Source organism: Chiloscyllium plagiosum, chromosome 9 (assembly GCF_004010195.1).
Source record: "Chiloscyllium plagiosum isolate BGI_BamShark_2017 chromosome 9, ASM401019v2, whole genome shotgun sequence".
Lineage (NCBI taxonomy): Eukaryota > Metazoa > Chordata > Chondrichthyes > Orectolobiformes > Hemiscylliidae > Chiloscyllium > Chiloscyllium plagiosum.
Genome location: NC_057718.1, coordinates 335,996 through 346,770, shown reverse-complemented (window position 1 = coordinate 346,770; position 10,775 = coordinate 335,996). Strand labels below are relative to the sequence as shown.

The window sequence follows — 10,775 nt, the reverse complement described above, 5'->3', positions numbered from 1 at the left end:
TTGGATCGGATCAGGCTTGGAGGGCCGAAGGGCCTGTTCCTGGGCTGTAAATTTTCTTTGTTCTTTGTTCTAGAGTGAGATGACTTGGAGAGGAAGTAGCATAAGATGCAGAAAGGAAGATTGGGAGGTGAGGAAATGTCAGGATAGGGGGATGCAGAGGATGGGGTAAAGAGAGAAGGCAGAATTAGGAAATGGGTGGGTGGAAAGTGGGAGAAAGATACCAGACAGAAATCTCCAAGAATTTCCCACTCTCAACTCTGACCCTGGGGTCCATCATTGACAGCACTAAACCCAGGGTCTGTCACTCCCACTTCTGACCCTGGGTCTGTACACTCGTATCATTTAAGTCTTGTGACGGAAAAGATGGTCTGAAAAAAGGGGTTTTGGAATGGGGGAAGACAGATTTTATTAAAACAAGGCAGAATCCAGCCAAAGTAGACTTGGAACAGTGATCTCTAGTAAATCTGCAACAGAATGGAACAGTGGGGTGACCGTCAAAAAGGGAATGGGGAGAATCTGAGCTCAGCATGTTATCTTTAGGATAACATGTAGAAGAAATATGCCTCGAGATTCCTAGAGATCTAGGAATGTTCAGGACTGGATCAGAAAGAAAACAGAGGCTTTTTACAGGAGAAAGAGAGCAAATTGACAAAGGTTCTTTTGGAGTATAGAAAATGCAGGGTGATCTTAAGAAAGATGTCATATCCGGAGTAAACAGAGAACATTGCAGCACAGGAACAGGCCCTTCGGCCCTCCAAGCCTGCACCAATCCATACCCTCTATCTAAACGTGTCTCCTATTTTCTAAGGGTCTGTATCCCTCTGCTCCCTGCCCATTCATGTATCTGTCTAGATACATCTTAAATGACGCTATCATGCCCACATCTACCACCTCCACTGGCAATACTTTCCAGGCCCCCATCACCCTCTTCCAAGCATATCTCCCTTAAACTTCTCCCCTCTCACTTTGAGCTTGTGATTCCTAGTAACTGAGGCCCCCACTCTGGGGAAAAAGCTTCTTGCTATCCATCCTGTCTATATCTCTCATGATTTTGTAGACCTCAATCAGGTCCCCCAAACCTCTGTCTTTCTAATGAAATTAATCCTAATCTACTCAACCTCTCTTCATAGCTAGCATCCTCCATACCAGGCAACATCCTGATGAACCTCCTCTGTACCCTCTCCAGAGCATCCACATCCTTTTGGTAACGTGGCAAGCACAACTGTACACAATATTCCAAATGTGGCCTAACCAAAGTCTTCTACAACTGTAACATGACCTGCCAACTCTTGTACTCAATACTCTGTCCGATGAAGGACAGCATGCCGTATGCCTTCTTGACCACCTTCAGGGTATAATGGATCTGAACACCGAGATCTCTCTGTACATTAGTTTTCCCCAGGATTTTTCCATTTACTGTATGGTTCATGGAGAGGGTGCAGAGAAGGTTTACAAGGATGTTGCCTGGTATGGAAGGTGCTAGCTATGAAGAGAGGTTGAGTAGGTTAGGTTTATTTTCATTAATCTCTGTACATTAGTTTTCCCCAGGAATTTTCCATTTACTGTATGGTTCATTCTTGAATTGGATCTTTCAAAATGCATCTCCTCGCATTTGCCTGGATTGAACTCCATCTTCCATTTCTCCACCCAACTCTCCAATCTGTCTATATTCTGCTGTATTCTCTGACAGTCTCCTTCACTATCTGCTACTTCACCAATCTGAGTGTCATCTGCAAACTTGCTAAAGAGGCGAACTACACCTTCCTCTAAATCATTTCTGTATATCACAAACAACAGTGGTCCCAGCATGGATCCCTGTGGAACACCACTGGGCACAGTTCGACATTTTGGGATTAGGATTTTATGGCCATAATGGAGATGTGGGTTTCACAGGGGCAGGAATGGTCGCTAGATGTTCCAGAGTTTAGAACATTTAAAAAGAACAGGGAGGGTGGAAAAAGAGGAGGGGGTGTAGCATTGCTAATCAGAGAGTGCATCACAGCTACAGAAACAAAGGTTGTTGAGGAAGGTTTGTCTATTGAGTCAGTATGGGTGGAAGTTAGGAACAGTAAAGGAACAGCCACCTCATTGGGGGTTTTCTACAGACCAATAGCAGTAGGGAGATTGAAGAACCCATAGACCAGCAGATTTTGGAAAAATGCAGATGTAGCAGGGTTGTTGTTATGGGTGATTTCAACTTTCCCAATATCGACTGGAACATCGTTAGTGCAGATGGTTTGGATGGACCCGTTTTTGTCAGGTGTGTTCAGGAGGTTTCCTTACTCAGTATGTAGACAGGCCGACGAGGGGAGAGGCCATTTTGGATTTGGTGCTCGGCAATAGGCCAGGACCGGTGTCAGATCTTGTGGTGAGTGAACATTTTGGTGACAGTGATCACAACTGCCTCACATTTACCATAGCCTTGGAGAGGGAAAGGAGCAGTTATCGAGGGAAGATATTTAATTGGGGTAAAGGAAAATATTACGCCATTAGACAGGAGTTGGGAAGTACAGATTGGGAGCAATTGTTCCACAGAAAGGGCACAACAGACATGTGGAGACTGTTTAAGGAGCGTTGTTGTGAGTGATGCATAAATTTGTTTCTCTGAGACAGGTGAGAAGGGGTAAGATTAAAGAACCTTGGATGACGAGAACAGAGGAGCTTCTCGTCAAAAGGAAGAAGGCAGCTTACGTAAGGTGGAGGAAGGAAGGATCTAGCACAGCTTTAGAGGATTACAGGCTTACTAGAAAGGAGCTCAGAAATGGACTGAGGAGCCAGAGGGGGCACGAGAAAGGCTTGGCAGGAAGGTTTAGGGAGAACCCAAATGCATTTTACTCATATGTGAGGAATAAGAGAATGATCAGGGAGAAGGTAGGACTAGTCAGAGATAGCATAGGGAACTTGTGTGTGGAGTCTGAGCAGATAGGGTCGCCCTAAATGAGCTTTTTGCTTCGGTTTTCACTTGGACCTTGTTGTGAATGAGAACTTTGAGGAGCTGAGAAACAGGCTTGAACAGATCGAGATTGATGAAGTTTATGTGCTTGAAAGTTTGGCAAACATTAAGATTGATAAGTCCCCGGGGCCAGACCTGATTTATCCCATGCTGCTCCGGGAAGCAAGAAAGGAGGTCGCTAAGCTGCTGGTGAAGATCTTTGCCTCCTCACTCTCCACGGGAGTCGTACCGGAGGATGGGAGGGAGGTGAAAGTTGTTCCTCTTTTCAAGAAGGGGAATAGGGAAATCCCTGGCAATTACAGACCAGTCAGTCTTACGTCTGTGGTCAGCAAAGTTTTGGAAAGAATTCTGAGGGATAGGATTTATGACTATTTGGAAAAGCATAGCGTGATTAAAGGCAGTCAGCATGGCTTTGTGAGGGGCAGGTCATGCCTCACAAATCTTATTGAGTTCTTTGAGGAGGTGACAAGGCAGGTTAAAGGTCGAGCAGTGGATGTGGTGTATATGGACTTCAGCAAGGCATTTGATAGGGTTCCTAGGAGAAAGTGAGGACTGCAGATGCTGGAGACCAGACTTGAAAAATGTGGTGCTGGAAAAACACAGCAGGTCAGGCAGCATCCGAGGAGCAGGACAATCGACGTTTTGGGCATAAGCCCTTCTTCAGGAATTTGATAGGGTTCCCCATGGTAGGCTCATTCATAAAGTCAGGAAATATGGGATACAGAGAGATTTGGCTGTCTGGATTCAGAATTGGCTGGCTGACAGAAGGCAGAGAATGGTTGTAGATGGGAAGTATTCTGCCTGGAGGTCAGTGGTGAGTGGGGTCCCACAGGGCTCTGTTCTTGGGCCTCTGTTCTTTGTAGTTTTTATAAATGACTTGGATGAGGAGGTTGAGGGGTGGGTTAGTAAATTTGCAGATGACACAAAGGTTGGGGGTGTCGTCGACAGTATCGAGGGCTATTGCAGGCTGCAGCGTGACATAGACAGGATGCAGAGCTGGGCTGAGAAATGGCAGATGGAGTTCAACCTAGATAAATGTGAAGTGATGCATTTTGGGAGGTTGAACTCGAATGCTGAATATAGGATTAAAGACAGAATTCTTGGCAGTGTGGAGGAACAGAGGGATCTTGGTGTGCAAGTACATAGATCCCTAAAAGTTGCTACCCAAGTGGATTGGGTTGTTAAGAAAGCATACGGTGTTTTGGTTTTCATTAACAGGGGATCGAGTTTAAGAGCCGCGAGGTTTTGCTGCAGCTCGACAAGTCCCTGGTGAGACCACACTTGGAATATTGTGTCCAGTTCTGGTCACCCTACTATAGGAAAGGTACAAAGGCTTTGGAGAGGGTGCAAAGAAGGTTTACCAGGATGCTGCCTGGACTGGAGGGCTTGTCTTATGAAGAAAGGTTGACGAAGCTCAGAGTTTTCTCTCTGGAGAGAAGGAAGAAGAGAGATGACCTGATCGAGGTATACAAGGTAATGAGAGGCTTGGATAGAGTCAATAGCCAGAAACTTTTCCCCAGGGCAGGATTGACTGGTACGAGGGGTCATAGTTTTAAGATATACAGAGAAAGGTATAGAGGAGATGTCAGAGGGAGATTCTTTACACAGAGAGTTGTGAATGCATGGAATGCGTTGCCAGCTGTGGTGATGGAAGCAGAGTCATTGGGGACATTTAAGCAACTGCTGGATATGCTCATGGATAGCAGTGAGTTGAAGGGTGCGTATGTTTGGTTATTTTATTTTAGATTAGGAATAATCCTCAGCACAACATCGTGGACTGAAAGGCCTGTTCTGTGCTGTACCTTTCTACGTTCTATGTTCTATTTTGAGAAACTCCCTTCCACTACTACTCTGTCTTCTGTTGCCCAGTCAGTTCCTAATCCATCTAGCTAGTACAACCTGGACCCCATGTGACTTCACTTTCTCCATAAGCCTACCATGGGGAATCTTATCAAACACTTTACTGAAGTCCATGTAAATGACATCTACAGCCCTTCCCTCATCAATCACTTTACCACTTCCTCAAAGAATTCTATTAAGTTGGTAAGACATGACCTTCCCTGTACAAGACCATGCTGCGTATCACTGATTAGACTATTTTCTTCCAAATGTAAATAGATCCTTTCCCTCAGTATCTTCTCCAGTGGCTTTCCTACCACTAACATCAGGCTCTCCAGTCTATAATTATCTGGATTATCCTCGCTACCCTTCTTAAACAAGGGAACATTAGCAATTCTCCAGTCCTCGGGGACCTCACCCGTGTTCAAGGAAGTATATAGTTTGGGGAATTTGGCAGCAGTATGGAAACTCAATACAGATGGGAATAGGTTTTTTTTGTAGTTTGTGAGGTCTTTTTACAAGATAAATTGTAGTTCAGGATCGGGGGCCCAGCACAAAAGAAAGAGTGACATCACAGGAAAACTGTGTTCAGTGATTGGGAATAGCTGCTAATTTGACAATCTGTGTAAGGTTACTTTCAGATTGAAGGTGAATAGGGGAAATATTTACAGGTTACAAACTAAAAGTGCGATAGGAATCTAACAACAGTAGGGTAGAAATTATTACGAAACCGGCTGATGCGTGTGTTTAGGCTTCAAAATGTGGGATAGTGTTAAGTCATGGTAGGAACTTTGGTAGGAAGCATACTGATGTAGACTGTTTTCTAAATGGGGAAAGGCTTTGGAAATCTGAAGCACAAAGGGACTTGAGAGTCCTAACTCAGGATTCTCTGTACGTTAACAAGCAGGTTCGGAGGGGGGTTGGCAGTGGAACTCACTGCCAGACGTATGTAGAAGCCAAATCATTGAGTGTATTTAAGAAAGAGATAAATAGGTGTAAATTGTTTACACACAGAGTGGGGGTTTGTGTGTGGAATGAACTTCCTGAGGGAGTGGTGGATGTGGGCACAATTACAACATATAAAGGCCATTCCAATAAATACATGAATAAGGTTTGGAGGGATATGGGCCAGGAGCAGGCAGGTAGGGTTAGTTTTGTTTGGGATTATGTTCTGGATGGACTGATAGGCCCGAAGAGTCTGTTTCTGTGCTGCACGACACTATAACAAGATACTTTTCGGTTATCTTTGTGCCATCCTGAAATTTAGCAACCATGCTGTTCATTCCTTCATCTGAGTCATTTGTATAAATTATAAGAAATTGAAGCACCTGAACTGATCCCTGTATCACATCGTTTATCTCTTTGTGCCACTCAGGAACATGTCCCATTTTTGCCTCCCCTCTAAGCCAGCAAATTTTCAATCCATCCTCATGTGTTATCCCTAATGCCACGAGGTATCTTTTGTTTAGTTTTAGTAAACCTTGACTCACAAAATACCACTGGATAACGTGGAGCCAGTTCTGAAGACCAAGTAGATTTTTGACAGTGCCCCTGTGTTGTCAGCAACATGGTATATGGCCATGAAATGATAGTGTCCTTCTTTGCTGTCTGTTGTGCATTATGGGTATAAACAAGCAAGACAAAATGACAAAAGTGTCAATCCATCAAAGATCGAGGTCCCAAATGACTGGCTCATCACCAGAAGTGGCTGCTGCTTGGGTATGGTTGCAGGATAGGAGACCCAGTAGTTTCTGTCTGGTGAAGTGAGTTTCTGGATGACTGAAGGCCCCATTTCACAGATGTTTGCAAGTGTGACGTGAAGGCCATAACCGGTGGTTACTGCTGTCTGAAGGCACCCCGCCTGAAATGGAACATTGGCTGTTGAGAGTGTGTTGCTGGAAAAGCACAGCAGGTCAGGCAGCATCCGGGGAGCAGGGGAATCAACATTTTGGGCATAAGCCCTTCATCAGGAAGAGGCTTGTGGGCTGGGGGCTGAGAAATAAATAGGAGGGGGGTGAAGTCGGTGGAAAGGAGCTGAGAAAGTGATAGGTGGATGAAGGTGAGGGAGAAGATGACAGGTCAGAGGAGGGGGGAGTGGAGTGGATAGCTGGGAAAGACAATGAACAGGTCAGGAGAGTGGTGTCAAGTTGGAGGCTTGGGACTGAGGTAATGTGGGGGGAGGGGGAATGAGGAAGCTGGTGAAATCCACATTTATCCCATGTGGTTGCAGAGTCCCAAGGCAGAATGTGAGGCTTTCTTCCTCCAGGCATCGGGTGGTAATTGTTTGGTGGTGGATGAGGTCTAGGACCTGCATGTCTTTGACGGAGCGGGAGGGGGAGTTGAAATGTTCAGCCACGGGGCAGTGGGATCGGTGGGTGTGGGTGTCCCAGAGATGTTCTCTGAAACAATCCGCAAGAAGGCGTCTGTCTCCCCGATGTAGAGGAGACCACACCGGGTGCAATGGATGCAGTAGGTGACATTGGTAGAGATACAGGAAAATTTCTGATGGATGTGGAAGGATCCTTTGGGGCCTTGGGCAGAGGTGAGGAGGGAGGTGTGGGCGCAGGTTTTGCAATTCCTGATGTGGCAGGGGAAGGTACCAGAGTGGGGTGGAAGATGAAGACCAAGGATTTCTGTCCTTGTTGCAATGGGAGGGGTGGGGTTCAAGGGCAGTGGTGCGTGAAGTGAAGGGGATGCGCTGGAGGGCATCGTTGACCACATGGGACAAGAAATTGCGATCTTGAAAGAAAGAGGCCATCTGGGATTTTCTAAGATGGAATTGGTCATCCTAGGAATAGATGCGGCTGAGGCAGAGGTTTTGAGAATAAGGGATGGCATTTTTACAGGAGGAAGGGTGGGAGGAGGTGTAGTCTAGGTAGCTGTGGGAATCGTTGGGTTTGTAGTAGATGTCTGTGGTTAGTCTGTTGCCAGAGATGGAGATGGAAAGGTCCAGGAAGGGGAGGGAGGTGTCCGAAATGGTCCAGGTGAATTTGAGGTTGGGGTGGAAGGTGTTGGTAAAGTTGATAAACTGTTCCACCTCCTCGTGGGAGCACGAGGTGGCACTGATACAGTCATCGATGTAGCAGAGGAACAGGTGGGAGCTGGTGTCAGTGTAACTGTGGAAGATGGACTGTTCCATGTACCCAGTAAGGAGACAGGCACAGCTGGGGCCCATGGGGTGCCCATGGCTACCTCTTTGGTCTGGAGGAAGTGGAAGGATTGGAAAGAGAAGTTGTTGAGGGTGAGGCCTGATCCCACATGGAATGTTTGCTGCTTGTCCATATATTTCTAAGATGGAATATGCTAACATGGAATTTGTGAATAGATTTACCAGTGAAAGTTATCATATGCAAGCTTCTCCGGCAAGGTAGATATTTCAGAATATTTCCTCAACTGATCAATGGAACAGGATGGGTTTTCCCATGGACTCCAGGGTCCTGCCTTTGGGATAAACTAGGAGTCCCAATGCCATGAGACAGGTTCTGCACGTTTCAGGCAGACTCCTGATTGACTGTTCCTGAAGTCAGTGTCCAATTCCATGAATGTAGTGGGTTCTCAGTGCTCCTCCAATGGAAGTATTGAGGGTGGCTTGAAGCTCTCGGTGAAGTTTTAACTGAGGAATTGAGCAGTTCACTAATGGTGTCAACTGCTGCCAGGAGATCACTAAAGAGGGGGACCCTCTCCACAGAAGGGGCATTTCAAGTAGATTAATTGGGAGCTGTTTTTCAGGGTTCACCCAGTTGCTTCTCACCTTTTGGACCTAGCCACAGCAGAGGTCCACTCTGCTGTCCAAAAATTCCAGGCTGAGTGTTCACAATTAGCACTTTAATTATAAGTAATGAACAGGTCAGACAATAGACTAAGGTTGCCATCATAACCTCCACCAAACCTGCCTCACCTTCTCAGTAAATACTGCCTAACTTGTTTTAAAAATGCATGAACATTGAGAATGGATCCAGATACTGACGTACTGGGCTGATCTCTCTCCTTGTATTTAACAGGAATTGGTGTGCCTATGTAGTTACACGGGTGGTATCCTGCATCATTGAAGATGGTGTAGCAACATTCGTCAAACCTGAGTATCAGCCCTGTGGATGGGGCCCACTACAATGCCCACGGACAGTGATGTGAGTATTTACGGTCCTAGTGCCCATGTACAGTCCTGGCATAAACCTACAGCAATTCCTCGGGTACTGTCCTAGGCCCAACCATCTTTAGCTGCTTCATCAATGACCTTCCCTCCATTGTAAGGTCAGAAATGGACATATTTGCTAATGATTACACAATGGTCAGCACCATTCACAACTCCTCAGATACTGATGCAGTCCATGTCGAAATGTTGATAAGTGGCGAGTAACATTGTTATCACACAGATGCCAGACAATGACCATTGCCAACAAGAAAGAATCAGACCATCATCCCTTGACATTCAATGACATTACCATCACTGCACCCTACACTATCAACATCTGGATGTGGGGTGGGGGGTTAGCATTGACCAAAACTGAACTGGACTAGTCATATAACTACTGTGACTACAACAGCAGGTCAGAAGCTAGGAATCTTATATAGGAAAACTCATCTCCTGACTCCCCAAAGCCATCGACAAGGCACAAGTCAGGAGTGTGATGGAATACTCCCCACTTGCCTGGATGGGGGCAGCTCCAACAACACTCAGGAAGCTTGACAACATCCAGGACAAAGTAGCCCGCATGATTGGCACCATATCTAGGGTAGCTGAAATGTGAAAATACTAACAGCTGCAAGTTCCCCATCAAGCCACTCGCCATCCTGACTTGGAAATACATCACCTGTCCCTTCACTGGGTCGAAATCCTAGAATTCCCTCCCTAACAACACTGTGGGTCTACCCAAAGCACGTGGACTGCAGTGGCTCAAGGAGACAGTTCACCACCACCTTCACAAGGGAAATTAGGGCTGGGCAATAAAGGTGAATTTTGATGGGATTAGACAGGATCTTGCAGGGGTTGATTGGAGTTTGTTTGTAGGCAAAGGGTTTTCTCAAAAATGAGATAGCTAGAGTTCAAGGTCTATATGTTCCTGTGAGGGTGAAGGGCAAGGTTGGTAGGAATAGGGAACCCTCGCTGACAAGAGATATTGAGGTTTTGACCAGAAACAAGGAAGCATGGCTCAGGTCCAGGCACCTGGGATCAAAGGAATCCCTGGAGGTATACAGGAAATACAGGAGGTGACTGAAGGAGGAAATCAGAAGGGTGAAAAAGGGGCATGAGGTAGCCTTGGCTGAGAAGGTTAGGGTGAATTGAAAGAGGTTCTTTAAGTATATTAAAGGAAAAAGAATAGGACCCCCCTTAAGGACCAAAGTGGACATGTATATTTAGAACTGCAGGAGATGGGTGATGTCCTCAATGAATATTTCTCCTCTGTGTTTACTGTGGAGAAAGACATAAAGACCTAGGGGGAGTTAGTGGCCATATCTTGGGGACAGTCCATATCATAGGAGAGGAGGTGTTGGACATATTAGAATGTATGAAAGTGGATAAATCTCCTGGTCCTGACCAGATATATCCAAGGACACTGCAAGGGGCTAGAGAAGAAATTGCAGTGGCCCTGGCTGATATCTTTATATCGTTGTTAGCCATGGGTGAGGTCCCGGAAGACTGGAGGGTAGTGAATGTGCCATTATTGAACAAGAGCTGTAAAGAAAATCCTGACAACTATAAACCATAAACCTAACACTTCTGTGGTCAGTAGGTTACTTGAGAAGATTCTGAGGGATAAGATACAACATGAATTTGGAAAGATAGGGTTTGATTAGCAGTCAGCATGGCTTTGTGCATGGGGTATCATGCCTCAGAAGCTTATTAGAGTTATTTGATGAAATGACAAGGAAAATTGAGGAGGGCAAGACGATAGACATAGGTCTTACAGAAATCTATACAGACTTTGATAAAATTCCACATGGTAGGCTACTCTGAAAGGTTAGGGGCAGCTGGCAAATGGGA

General features: G+C 45.8%; 1 protein-coding gene across 1 annotated transcript in view; it reads left to right on the top strand.

Moving 5' to 3' along the window:
* Nucleotides 1-10,775, top strand: part of emilin1b (elastin microfibril interfacer 1b) — a gene marked incomplete at its 3' end in the record, with an annotated part of 26,946 nt that overhangs the window by 10,676 nt on the left and 5,495 nt on the right. The window contains exon 2 of the mRNA XM_043696732.1: nt 8,794-8,919. Within this exon, the coding sequence (XP_043552667.1) occupies nt 8,794-8,919 (126 nt within the window). The remainder of the gene's footprint in view (nt 1-8,793; nt 8,920-10,775) is intronic.